The sequence below is a fragment of the Homarus americanus genome, unplaced genomic scaffold, assembly GCF_018991925.1.
Source record: "Homarus americanus isolate GMGI-L3 unplaced genomic scaffold, GMGI_Hamer_2.0 scaffold48406, whole genome shotgun sequence".
In the NCBI taxonomy this organism is placed as follows: Eukaryota; Metazoa; Arthropoda; class Malacostraca; order Decapoda; family Nephropidae; genus Homarus; species Homarus americanus.
Window position 1 is genome coordinate 4,441,156 of NW_024753828.1, and position 14,504 is coordinate 4,455,659.

At 40.9% G+C, this 14,504-nt stretch overlaps 1 protein-coding gene across 1 annotated transcript; it reads right to left on the reverse strand.

Annotated features, from left to right (window-relative positions):
* Positions 1 to 3,952: 3,952 nt before the first annotated feature.
* LOC121855532 (leucine-rich repeat-containing G-protein coupled receptor 4-like) lies at positions 3,953 to 10,069 on the reverse strand. The gene is made up of 6 exons (XM_042350512.1): positions 9,870 to 10,069; positions 7,225 to 7,377; positions 6,829 to 6,952; positions 6,202 to 6,347; positions 4,595 to 4,831; positions 3,953 to 4,348 (listed from the first exon to the last, which is right to left on the reverse strand). Exons 1-6 carry the CDS (start codon positions 9,915 to 9,917, stop codon positions 4,103 to 4,105), a joined length of 954 nt encoding a protein of 317 aa, XP_042206446.1. The 5' UTR covers positions 9,918 to 10,069; the 3' UTR covers positions 3,953 to 4,102.
* Positions 10,070 to 14,504: the final 4,435 nt, after the last annotated feature.

Genomic DNA, 14,504 nt, shown 5'->3' on the forward strand with positions numbered 1-14,504 from the left:
AGTGTTCACAAGAAAGGATGCAACTAACCTTCCTGCATTTGAGGACAGACGGTTCGACACAGCACTGACCCACATTGTGTTCACAGAAGAGGGTATTAGAAATAAACTGTCCAGGCTAAAGGTCCATAAGAGTCCCGGCCCTGACATGGTGCATCCTAGAGTGCTAAGAGAGCTGTGCAACGAGCTTGCAGAGCCCCTGAAGATCCTGTTTTGTAAATGCCTGGATGAACAAATAGTCCCCAGTGAATGGAAAGTGGCTTATGTGAGTCCTATCTTCAAGAAGGGCGATAGTCACTCCACGAACAACTATAGACCGGTGAGCCTGACCAGCATAATATGTAAAGTGCTTGAGAGTATTATCAGAGATGCCGCGATGGAACATCTACTACGAAACAACCTTGTAAAAGATTGCCAACACGGTTTTATGCCGGGGCGCTCTTGCTTAACACAATTGCTCAAGGTATTGGATATTTGGACCCATATTCTGGAACGGGGTGGTAATATTGACAATATTTACCTAGATTTTGCCAAGGCTTTCGACATTGTACCCCACGAAAGGCTGAAAATCAAACTGGAAGGGTACGGAATTCGGGGAAATGTCCTAGCGTGGATAGAAGACTTTCTACATGACCGCAAGCAGTGTGTGGTGATTAATGGCACGAAATCGTCTTCTGTACCTGTAACAAGTGGGGTACCACAGGGCAGTGTATTGGGCCCGCTGTTGTTTGTTTGTTTCATAAATGACATGCCTGACGTTGTACACTCCTCCATACAAATATTTGCCGATGATGGCAAGTTATTTCGGGAAATTAAGAACCAAGCGGACTGTGAAGAGCTGCAGAAGGACCTCTGTGGGCTCCAGGAATGGTCGAAGAAATTGGCTGCCGAGATTCAATGTCACAAAGTGTAAGAGGATGCACCTGGGGCGTACCAACGGTAAGGAGGCGCATCATATGTCCCAACGGGATGAAGAAAATGCACTAGTTGAGACTGTGTGAGAAGGACTTAGGTGTGTATGTTGACAATGAGCTGAAGTTCTCGGGCCATTGTGAGAAGAAGGTAAATCAGGAGTGAAGTGCTTCCCCATCTGGAGTATTTGTCACCCCATCTGGTCCCCGAGATATGCTAGGGACTGTCAGTTGGTTGAAAATGTTCAAAGGAGGGCCACCAGACTGGTGCCTGCACTTTGGCACCTCAGCTACCCTGAGAGATTGGAGCGCCTAAACTTGCCTAGCTTATACTACAGACGGTCAAGGGGGGACCTTGTTGAGGTGTATAAGCATCTCAGGGGGCACTACTCAGTTGAGTGTCCTTACTTGGAGCTGGCGGACGCTCGCCTCACAGCTCAAGATTGAAGAAGCCGCAAGTCCAGAAAACCGTGAGGGCAAACTTTTTTGGAGTGAGGGTTGTAAACTCTTGGAACAATCTACCAGTGTGTTGTGACGGCACCGAGTGTGAGCTCTTTCAAGAGAAGACTTGACCAACACTGGATCGTGTTTAGGTACATTCAGGAGCCGGTGCATGCCCAGTATTTGCGAACAGTGCGTGACAGAGACGTGACCGGGCGGCTAGCGAGCCGATCTTTTGGTGAAGAATATAAATGAAAAGAGATGTGACCGATTGCCCAAGGTTTGAGTGGCTGTGTTGTAAATTTCTTGTTGCTACATTTACAGTTGAAATTTAGTTTAGTTCACCTTTGGCAGGAAAAGTTGAAACGGCAAGGACCGATTTGTTTGTAGGGTTTGGTGGGGAGTTGAATACCAAGGTGAGTGGTTGCATAGGGTAAAGTGCACGAAGCAGGACAACTTATTGGAGAGGATATAATCCAAAGGTTTAGATGGGTGGGGAGAAACAAAATGCTGTTGCATTTTTTTCACCAGGGAAGCAAGGTGGCTGGGGTCATTAATACTCTACTTTTATCCACTTCGCCACTGATCAGCACGTTAGCTGCTTGGGTGGTCACTCATGTTTCTGTTAGGCATTGTTGGCAAGTAGTGGGCATGACCTGGCTCCTGAATATATTGGAACCTGCTCCAGTGTTGGTCAAGTCTGGCCTTGAATGAGCTCACACTCGGTGCCGTCACAACACACTTGGCAGATTGTTCCAAGAGTTCACAATTCTCACTTTGAAAAAGTTTGCCCTCACTGTTTTCTGGACTTGTGGCTTCTTCAGCCTTGAGCTGTGACCCCTTGTGGGCGGGCGTCTGCCAGCTCCAGGTATGTACATTCAACCGAGTAGTATCCCCCCCCCCCCGAGATGTTTATACAGTACTCTTCGATTAAGTCGCCCCTTGCCCTTCTGTAGTATAAGTTAGGCAATTGCAGTCATTCTAATCTCTATGGGTAGCTGAGGTTCTGTAGAGCAGGCACCATTCTGGTGGCTCTCCTTTGGACATTTTCAATCAATTGACAGTCTTGGAATATCTCGGGGACCAGACGGGATGACAGTACTCCAGACGAGGAAGCACCTCGCTCTTGAAGATCGTGAGCTATGGCCCATTCAGATATATAAACGACCTTATAATTAGTAGCTGTGTCTGCATTAGTGGGAAAAAATAAAGGATTGGTGGCACAGCAGTAGCGCACGTTTCTCACCAATATGTTGAGGGCTCAAGCCCTGCTAGGCCTTGACACCTGAGAAGGGTGTTACGGGTGTAACTCAATCACAGGTTTTTCTGGTGCCGGTTTCCTTCTATAGTAACACTAGATAGACAAACTTCTTGAATGGCTAGTAAACTGATAATTTGGTTAAAAAGAATAAACACTGGCCAGAACTCAACATACACTCTGTTAAGCTCACTGTAGGATATTGATTTATCAAACTACGATAATAAGCTACGTAAGTGATCACAAAGCTTTGAATACAATTAACATCTTTTTAATTAAAAGGTATTAATATCTTTTTATTTCCAAATGGGGACTTGATCATCATCAATCTTGGGGTAAAAGTATTAAATAAAGTTAGTGTGTCAGGATTTTAACTCACTGGGGAGCATAGAGTGCATTTAAAATTTTATTGCTACCAGAGCAGAGCTCCTCTTAACTACTTCCTCTATCGTATTGGGTATTTTTTCAGTCTTGGTAAGGATCTCATTCCAAACTTTCTTTTTAGTTTGGCACCCATTAAGGATCCGGTTTTACCTATTTTCGTGTTATTACTGTATCTCCCTTGTAATCTGCAATAGTCTTGTTTACTTTGGTTATACCAGCAACAGTTTTTTTTACTAAACACTTTCTGCATCATCCTGAACACCGTTATGTTCAGACTCATACACTCCTCACAGTGAGTGCGTGTCAACAAACCCTGGTGACGCTGAGGTTTTACCCTGAGTCACTACACCCATGTTTTTGTGTCACAAACGTTTTCCTTTCATTTACGTACTTAACCTGTGGGACAAGCAGTATTTGACACCGTTGGCAAACTTGAGGGACGGAGCTAACGGAAGGGATATGTGAGGTGTGTGTGTGTCGGATTTAATGGCAGAAGTCTACCATCTAATTCTATAAGAATTTTCTTATTCTTAAGCACAATCTACCATGTGATATAATTTTACGCTAGATTTATTAATATTATTATAATGTCTTGACAGGACTTTGTGTCCAGAGTGTTTAAAGCCCATAATTCGGCTGCATTCCTACATAGACCTCGGTGCCTATGTAAGTGGTTTGGAGGAGTGATGATGCCAAGCTCTGTGACCTCTCACTTATTCTGACCAAGAAATTACTTGATGCAATCTCATTGAACTAAGATAAGTGCGCGTCCGTGCCCTAGTGGCAGGATAATATTTAAGTCACTTGCTGACCTGCTGGTCTTTACCTCAATGGCACCCTCGTTCATCCAGTGTTTTTTTTTTCTCGGCTGGTTGTTGGTATTGCTATGTACTGTCGGCATGTACACTAGATCTTCCTATGGCATCAATATTGTTGCTCTGTTTCGTCTAGGTACTCATACCTGCTGCTTCCATTTTTTTTTTTACTTCTGTTAATTTCAAATTTTCACAGTAGTGTAATTGATTGCATCCATGGAATATTGTGATCAAATAACCTTGTATTCAGGGATTCGTACAAACCCATTTTTTTATGGGAAACTTTATTGTATGACTCAACATGGAGGGATGCGACCTTGCACATTGGGTGTCGTAGTATTGGCACAGATCCTCAATAGTGTGCTGAGGTCAATGGGTTCTTGTAGACCATCCACCACCAGCCACCCCTCAGCCCCCTGCAACACCAGTTTTGCCTGCTGTTCATCCTCGGCCCATACAAACACGTCATAACCCATCATGATGTGACTATGAACTGGTAGTGGAAGCAGCATCGTCGCCCATATGTCGTAGGCCGGGTTGTCCTGCAGATAATGCATAAATATTTTCTAGAAATTGTCATTATTCTGTAATGTGTGTATGTGTAAATATATGTGAAAAGCATGTCAGCCACGTTTTCACAGAATAATCCTCACTTGTAAACTGAGACAAGCTAGAACCTTTCAGTGGTAATTGTTGAACACTGACGTTGAAATGATGTTGCTTTCAGCACCGATTGAACATGGAAACGAAGCTTTATGCTTTCTGTAATTAATTACAGTTTGACTCGCCTGAAAGTGGTAGGTAAGAGGCTTGGTGAGGTCGCCGAACACATATTTCGGAAACACATCGATGGCGTTGCCATTCACCAACACCTCCTCCAGCTGTAAATTCTCCGTCAGTATGGGCAGTTCAGTGATCATGTTCCAGTACAAGTGAAGGCTCCGAAGCTTGGTAAGAGGCTCCAGGATGTGGTCAGGGATATGTGGCAGGTGGTTAAGATGTAGGTCCAGCACTTCTAGGTTGACCTGTAAAGGGAACCACAACACATGCAGTAGTGTTGTTTGTAAGGCAGACTTCTACATAATCTAACCAACTTTAGTCTAAGAAAATGTGCCCTAATCTAACTATGACTCCCTAGTCTAACCTAATCTGGCCCAATCTAACAATTTGACCTTATCTGCCCTGCTTCAACTCGCACTGACTCATTAAATCTAACCTTGCCTTTTTTTTGTAATCATTCCGTATTTTTGTAGTTTGTTGCTTAAGTTATGATTTTTTCTGGTTTACATTTTGTAATTCGAGTGCCCAATTGCTAATGATGGAAACTTGAATGAAGATGGCGACTACACAGGAGGGCGCCCAATGTACCATCTGGTTTGCAAAGTTTAAATGGAAAGGACTCTCCGTTTAAACCCAGCTTTAGGAGTTTGCTTCACAAATTTCGGGAGAAAGAAGTGTGAATAACTTGCCTCGAAGTGGAGGTCCAGGTGTTTAAGAAGAAACTGTTGCTGATGTCCAAAATGACATTCCAATGCAGCCTTAGAAATTACATTTGTAGTACTTCAATGAACTGCGGCTACCAAGGTCAACGGTGCACAAAGTTGTACACAAGAAATTGAACCTTTTCGCATATAAAGTGCAAATAGTCAAAGCTTTAAAGTTAAACCTTTCACCTAATGGCAAGCCCCGTCGCTATATGAGTTTTCATGTTCCATGCTGAACACCATCCATGTAGATAAAGGGTACTCAAAAAGGGTTTGTTTTGGTGAAACTACATTTCACATGTCTGGATGCGTTAACTACCATGAATCGTGGATTCATGTGCAGCTTGAAATGCTGGGCAATTATGTGGTCCCGCAGTTGAAAGAACTGCAACCATTCGTTTTTTTTTAGCAATATGGTGTGCCTCCAACCTGGAATTTGATTGTGCGTAACTTCCTTGACAAGAACCTCCCTGGCAGATGGATTGAGGAAATTGGACAAAATGGGCCCGTCTTTGGGCCTCCCGACTGTCTCCAGACATTACGACCTTAGATATCTTCTTGTGGAGGTATGTCAAATATGATGTTTTCCAGACCCCAGTTACTAACGTTGAAACGTTTCCACAAGGATAACCAATGGCATCAAAAGTGACGAAAGATGTGTTGGACTGCAGTGGAGTATCGATTGGTTGTGTTGCGGTTCGCTAACGGTACATTTGAGGTGCACACTGAAGAACATATAAAACTTGGTATGTTAAGCATCAAAATCACTCCTTCGCCCTCCCCCCCCACCCAAAAAAAAAAAAAAATACTGGTCTCCCTTGGTTTGCTGTAATATTTTTTTAAAACTTGAGCAAGATTGTAGTCACATCCTGTACAGAGGTAGAAAAAAAACACGGGTAGACAAGACTCACCAAGTTAGATATACCGTAATTGTTTGCATCAGTGAGTTGGTTGTCACCGAGATAGAGTTGAGTGAGGGTGGTCAAGCTCCATATCTCAGGTGGCGGCTCAGTGAGTGAGTTACCTGACACGTCCAGGAACTCCAGCTGACTCAGACCTGAAAGTAATATATTGATGAAATAACTTGAATCAGCGAATACCACTGTACAGTATTATACGTTAGTCCAGCAGCCATGGTATTATTAACTAATTACAGGAACACAATTATTCTTTCCCCTTTTCGAAGTTATATTGTTAGGATTTTACTCCTACTAATATTACTATCATTGTTATTATTCTTAAATTATTATTGGTAAGATACCATAAATGTATTATTAGTTCCCTATCAACATTTTCTTAAATAAAAAATTACCTCGCTGACCAACACATCTGATTGTTGCCAATACTGTAGTTATTTAACTTTTAAATATTTAATTATGTCATCAGTGTACTTTTAACATTTTACATATAAATATTTAATTATGTCATCAGTGTACTTTTAACATTTTACATATATTATAAGTGCATTATTAACACTTTAAAAACATTACAAGTTCAAAAGTAACATTTTCCAGGTACAGTATTACAAGTTGCCTCACCAGCCAGCGCCCCGTTGTCGATGGTGGCAATATTATTCTCCTTGAGGGAGAGAGTTCGTAAGTTGGTGAGCCCCGAAAAGCTGTCACCTGTCACCTGGCTTATACTGTTGTAGTCCAGGAAGATCTACTCAAAAGGACAAATAAATAAATTGATAAATGTAAGTCTCCTTCAATATAATGTGGCTTGTAATTATGTTAAGTTAGATTGCGATTGGTTACATTAGGTTAGCTGAACATTAGTTTAGATGAGGTTAACAATAATTTTTGTTAAAGTTGGATAAAAAAATAACTATTACTTTGTAAAATTTGTGTCATATTAAATCAAAGTTAGATGGAGTTACAACCTGATCAAGCTAGATTAAATTAGAGAAAGGTAAGTAACGTGCGGGCGTTCACCTGGGTAACGTCAGGATTGAGTGCCCAACAGGAGGTGGGGATTTCTGAGAGTCCGTGACTGACGTACTCACAGTCCCAGCGAGTTCCATCAGACCCTGGGAAGACTGGGTCAGCCTGGCGTAACTCACACGGGCACTCCTGCCCCTCTACACACTGGAAGACACGCGGGTTGTGCTTAGTATGACTCTCTCTCTCTCTCTCTCTCTCCCTCCACCCCACACATTGCAACACACACTGGTAATTAGTAAACTCCCTAAATATTGACGATATTTACAGTATATTCAGTCACAAATTCATAATTGTGTTGTGAATTTTTAAGTAGGGATATATTGTTAAATGAGAAATAATATTAACGTTTTGATGAAAAGTGTTAACTTATTAAATACCCGTGATAATTGTTATTTAAATATAATGTATAAATCTTGTAAATGGAGCTTCTGAAGTAGATGATGGAATAAATGTATAATGTGAAGTGAACCTCTATTGTGTCAGTATTTGGTTTAACTTTTAATAGAACAGCTGGAACTATTGGTAATGGCTTGTTAGGCACTTGTCTTGGAGAGGTTTGTCAGCCTTTGAAGGCCTGTGATTGGTTAGTTGATAGAGGGGCAGGAAAAGTTATTGTTATGGATGGACCTTGGGTGGTGACACGCTCCTCTTCTGATCTTCCATTATTGAATGATTGTCCAAAACCAGGTGGGTGATGTGGCTCATTGCGAGGATATATTAACTGGTGTTAGGAGGGTACTGCCGAGTGTTAACTTGTTAGGGAACATAAATTTGGAATTGCTCTAAGGCGAAGTACCCTAGCAAATTATTGACAGAATAGGATGTGATATTTAATGATTTGTTCCAAAGATAAAGTAAAAGATTGACGAGTCCACACACACACACACACACCCCTGTATATATATATTATATACACAAACACACACAAGTGATCGCGGGCCCTTCGTGCCCGGTGAAAGTTTGAATGCTCGTTTTTGGCTAGCGTACAGCGAATGAGGCTGTGCTAAGTCCATAGACTTACATAGCTTTCCATCTTAAATAAAATGGTTAATTAATGCCTTCCTAAAGAAACCATCGACATGGGACCAGGTTTGTTCCACTCTACGAATTTTTTGCGATTTTTCCACCAAGTTTGATGAAAAACGATTGTATAGGCTACTATATATATATATATATATATATATATATATATATATATATATATATATATATATATATATATATATATATATATATATATATATATATATATATATATATATGAACGAAACGTTGAAATTTAACCATGATTGAGAAAAATTGGTTGGACAAGGATATAACGGTGCAACTTCCATGAGTGAGCATTTGAACGGAGTTCGTCCCAATAGTACATCACAGTATCTAATATACTATAGGACTAGGCGTGTGTGTGTCCTGGGCAGCCGAAACGGCACAATCGTTTTTCATCAAACTTGGTGGAAAAATCGCAAAAAATTCGTAGAGTGGAACAAACCTGGTCCCATGTCGATGGTTTCTTAGGAAGGCATTAGTTAACAATATTATTTACGATAGAAAACGATGCAAGTCTATACACTTGGCGCACCCTCATTCACTGTACGCTGTCACGAGCATTCAAACTTTCACCGGGCACGAAGGGCCCGCGATCACTTGTACTAAACTAAGGCTCTATTTATACCGTAGAGGACTGTGGAGCACATTCTCTAAACTTTGTTGTATTAAAGTAGTACGGCATACCACTGATACGCAACTGCTTGGGAACGATTGGGGCCGTTTAATACCTTTTTTTTCGGGTTCCTCTCCTTAAAGAGCGCGGCTGTCTTACTTCCTTTATGTGACACCTGGATTGAAAGACGTGATTCTGTCCTTCGTTTCAAGGAACTTTATGTAGCAATTGGACAGTACACGCACTTAGAGTATTGGAAGACAGTCTCGTAGCTCAGTTACTGCCATAAAGGCCCAGTTCGATCTTCCCCAGGATGCAATTGCATAACTTTTTTCTTACATCCTTTCCAACTACATTAAAAAGCGTTTATTGTGATTTCAGTGCCTGCTGTTCACACGTATTAAGTATATTAGACAAAATTCGAGAACGTGGGGAGGGCTTTAATGGTATATTCAACAGTGCCAAAAGTATGGTTTAAAGTACAGGTATTGAAGAATGTATAAAGATGCCACACATTGTGGGAAGGCAAATACAAGAAAAAATAAATGTACCTGCCAAGTTGACAAGTACATTTGTTCTCTCTAAAATATCGCCTGACGGAAAAAAATTTTGCTAGTAATTAAGCACTCTTCAACTTGGAAATAATTATTGATTTTCGCTGTATGTGTGTGATGAATGATGATTTTTAGTTTACTTAAATTTTTGTAAAGTGGATTTCATGTGGCCAATCATTACAGTATATCAATTAAATTATCAATAGAAAAAATAAACGGAGAAGTTTGAGCGATTGAATCATAAGCTTTGGAAGCCATGATGACACGTAAATCGCAGTCAAAATATCAAGAACAATAGGGGGATCACACAGGCCACTGACTTCCAGTCTTTAACCACCTCTAGGTGTGGTGGCCATTACATGTTCTGTTATTCTAGGGGATCAATATTACAATAGGAATCCATGAGGATTGGCACCTACCTGACGAGTGAAAGTGAGAACCACCGCCACTATTACTATTCGCCACATCTTCACTTTTCACTGAAAACTTAGAAATGAAATATACTGTATTCAGCATCTGCTGTCACCTCCCACCTATGATACAGCACCAACAGATAAAATGCACACGTCCCACAAATGATACAGAACAAGCGGCGCCAATCACAAAATATCCACTTGGATACAATATGAAGTGCTCCTCCCTACCTCTTTTATCACCTTGTGAGAAAATTTAGCATCTGGTGACAATTGTAGGGTGTCATCTCAGGAGTTTTTGCTTCATAATAAGTGTTCACAAATACCAGTTAAACATCCAAGCATTTAGTACTGTACAATAGCAGGTGTTGATCCCCACACACAATGCTTCTACTGTAGCACAATGGAAATGAGCAATTAACTGCGTTCTTTTGTTAAACTGACGTAGTGTTTACTGTTTTTGTATTCTTAAATTTCATATGCTAATTATGTATATACACTAAAGGTAGAAAGTTATTAGAGAAAACATGCAATTTGGAAGTGAACAAAAGTTTGAGGTGTGAATATTGTCGGTAATAAAACGGGAGTGTAGTGTCAGCTGACTGAGGGCAGCCTAATTCACACCATGTTAACAAAGCAACGGGAATTTAGTATGATAAAATAACTTATCAGTGGTCGAGTGTGGGACTTTTTTCAGGGAGAACATATCTCCAATTATGGAATGGATATTAAAGTATTACCACGGTGTGTGTTTACATCCTTCACATCTCACTTAATCTTAACCACATCTCACCTAATCTCCACCACATCTCCACCACATGTCACCTAATCTTCACTACCCGTACATCACTCTTAATCATCAGAACAGTACATCATTTGTTTCTAATCTTTACTACCCCACTACTTTTAACGTGTTGATGGCGTCATAGTGTAATATTAGTCAAGTCATCTATTTTCTTGAAACCTAATTTTCTGATTTTTTCAATTCAGGTGTTATGGAAAGTCGTTATTTTGATAAAAACACGAAAATGTCTTTCACGTATTCGTATGTTTCCACGAGTCCATTTGACCGCATGTATGAAACCATTGGGTGGCCATCATCGACGCCACCGTCTTTGGCAAGATGATGAACCGAGTACTTGGGCGCAGGTTCCTCTGGCCACAATTTTGTGATTAACGTTGGGCATGAAAGGTGGATCCTAAAACACTGCTATGAGAATGAGGATGACACGATGTTCAGGGAGATCGTCCAGCTCCCCTCTTTACAGCATGTTGAGAATATCCAGATGGGCAACACTGTCAAGCAGCTATCACCACAATGTCCTTCACCTCTGCATCTAGCCTGGTGACGTGTGTGTATGTAAAGTTGACTGAGGTGTCATTCGAGCAATCCTCTTTGACTTCGGTTCCTCACACCAAAACGTGATTGCATCTTGTTACTGCCTCATACGCCACTTAGTAAGGCAGGGAGGTGATGTTGGTGCGCCAGTAGACCTAAGGCAGGAGGTGAGTCATGCTCACCAGGGAGTTGGCAGCTAACAGGTGCTATGTATTTGTTTGTCATGGGATTGGCTGCAAGGCGTGAGGCACAACGCTTGGTAATGTCACCTCAGTCGGCTCCTTACGTAGTCTTATGCCCCCGGCCCACCTTTAGAGCGCACTAGAGTCTGGGGTTATGCGGATTAAATGATGAGAAAATTCGAAATCAGTTCCCACCCTCCTTGGAACTTGATCAGGCACTACAGGCATTGCCCCGCAGGGCTGGGCAGCAAGGTGGGAGTGATAGTCTAGGACTCGGTGTACAAAGTGGGATCTATAAGAATGAAGTTGGTTGTTGTACAGTAGCTAAAACAACTATCAGTACATACTTTGCGGGAAACAATATGAGACCATGAATGATAAATTTTGGTATGTGAGGACTGTTGTAGTGGATTTCTCCCCTACAAACGCTGTTTGTCGCTGAGTAGCCGACCCCACGAATTCCACAGTGTGCCTCGTGGTCTAGGTCAACCAGCGCCGCCCACGGAGCGGGGGTCAACTACTAAGCCACGCCTACCCCCCGCTATTTAAGACCTGACCTCGTGGTGATCTCTCTCTTTCTACCTACACCAACCAGCCAGCAACACCTCCTCCTCCTCCGCCTGCCTGGCGGTCCTCGCTCCCGCCGGCGAGCATGGCGACCCACAAGCTGTCCTCCTCTGAGCACCCTCACCAACCAGCTCTCTCTACATCACGCTTGTAACCATGCTGCCTTCCCAGCACCAAGCTGCATTGTACATCCAATACAACATGTATACAGAGAGCACATTGTGAGTTTCCTTTCGCCATTCCATCCTGAGTGAACACCAAACATCCCCATACCCCACACTGTCACTAGTCACACGTAAAATTTCGTAGCATATCGACCCCCAGCTGCACAGATAGTTGTTTTAGCTACTGTACATCTGACTTTCTGTTTGCCCAAAAGAAGTGATCTGCTATTACATATCTAGTATTTTGACAATTCACTTGAGACATCCCCGTTTAAAGCACCAGAGCTGCTGAGGCTGTTCGCGGGACATCCTTGTCTCGCTTCCTGCGATGTTTACAGCTTTGATTGGATGCTACCGTAGGCTGGCTGTTCCCTCATGTTCAGCGACAACATCCATGAGGCTCACCTTATGGGTGACACTAGTCCAGCATACATAACCAGAGCCGAGGCTGTCCCTACCTCTGCTGTTGAAGGTCTTACGGATTGTATTCAACCGTTACTGAGCCGAGAGGCTCAAACTAGCCAAAGACCAACCCCTCAACAAGCAAAATATTCATGTCCCTCCCTTTACTCTTTGCTTGCCAACTATTGTTTATACTTAGTAGCCAGTTGGCGGCGCCAGTCAGGGGTGAACTGCTTCTCATATTGGAGTGAACCATCATCTTATGGTAGTTAAAAGTCTGTGATTTTCTTTTCACACCACAAATTGATTTTTTTAGTTTAATTATGAGGCAGGCACAACTTATACTAACAATGTGTTCTTAATACTGTAACTCAATACAGTACACCAAAGCAACCCCAAAAAAGCTGTAAAAAGTTGAATGTTTGAGTAGACTTCACCGCCACCCCAATGTGACGCTGCCGAGTCTCCACCTACCCCCTAACCCTCCCTGCCTAATATTTTTTTGTCCGCAACTGTACATAGATAATGCAGGTATACAAACAATGTACCTAAACAGTGTCTTCTACTACTTCTTTACTTGTAAAAAACATTTTAATGTCTTTGGTTGAGAATCTTAACCAATTTCTATGATTTTCACTAAAATTTAAATAAATTGCCTATTTTGCAGTTTAGTTGTTATACTGTACAGCAGCTACAGTCACACATACCCTTAGCCAGCTGTGTATTACATAGTAAACTTTGTAAATAACAATTCTGTTTGTTTATGAATAGAATTGCCAAATTGCCATTGTATATATAGTGTATATCAGTGATGTAGTTGAAACCATTTACAATTTTAGCCTTTGTAGATCACCTGAAGATTAGTCCCCAGTTAATTATTGAGTGGTAAAACGTTAGGCTCGTTAAGCTGTGGGGCAAAACTTCAGGTGAGCACTTGGGGCTAATCTCCAAGTGATTCATAAAGGCCAAAATTTGCAAATATTCTCGACTACATAATTTATATTTATGTACCGTACTATACTGTCCTTCTTAACACCCACCACACCAAGGATTAAATAACTTTAATATTCACTAAATGTGTTAAGTACACAACATTTGGGAACCAATAAATCATTTAATAAATTTCACTATTCAGTATTGACCAGCATACAGTACAGTAAACAATTTTCACTAGAGAGACCAACAGTAAAACAAACAAATAAGCAAAATAAAACAGGTCTACCCTGTATATAAGGAACTCCAAATTACAATGTCTCAAACTGGATCATATAATACCTACAGTATTAATTACCATCTGCCTCTTCGTAAGTCCTGATTCACATCATTACATACATATAAAGTACTGTATATATTTGCATACACAGCAATAAATTACTATATTCAGCAGCACGAAAAAATAAATATTTAACCTAATTTAACTATGTGAGAGTTATGTCCGTTTTAACTTTAGTCCAGTCATACATTGTGAATAATACATTATGTCCAATAAGGATAATGTAAATAAATAACTATAGAAACATCAATCACATAATACTGTACTGAGCAGAGCCTCATTCAGGAGTATGAGAGTTATGCTCAGTTTAACTTTTGGCCAGCTGTACAGTATGTGATGAATTCAATTGGAATAATAATTATAAGACCATTGAAAATAATAATACAGTACAGTACAGGTAATAATTATAATGCACAGTAATAATAACAATATTAATAATACAGTACCTATAGAGTAATAATAATGACAGCAATAATTACCAAACATTACTTGTGCTCCTCTAATAATACAATTTCTTCACATTATTATACACACGTTCAAACACTATAGAATAGTATTACAGTATTTCCTTATCTGTCCATCAATGTGATATTTACTGTGTTTAAGTAGGATGATGATGTCCTGAACACACCTTCTGGTAATGTACACTCGCTCCAAAAAAGTATCTTTACAATTTTGTGTGAGAATATGACACAGCGAATGAAGGATTTTGAA

Bases quoted from the DNA above. Each gene is read 5' to 3' on its own strand.
- LOC121855532 (XM_042350512.1), bottom strand. From the start codon at position 9,917: ATGTGGCGAATAGTAATAGTGGCGGTGGTTCTCACTTTCACTCGTCAG. The intron at 4,832-6,201 runs GTGAGTCTTGTC...TTCCCTTTACAG, and splicing joins ATTACGGTATATCTAACTTG to GTCAACCTAGAAGTGCTGGA. The intron at 4,349-4,594 runs GCGAGTCAAACT...CATTATCTGCAG, and splicing joins CTCTTACCTACCACTTTCAG to GACAACCCGGCCTACGACAT.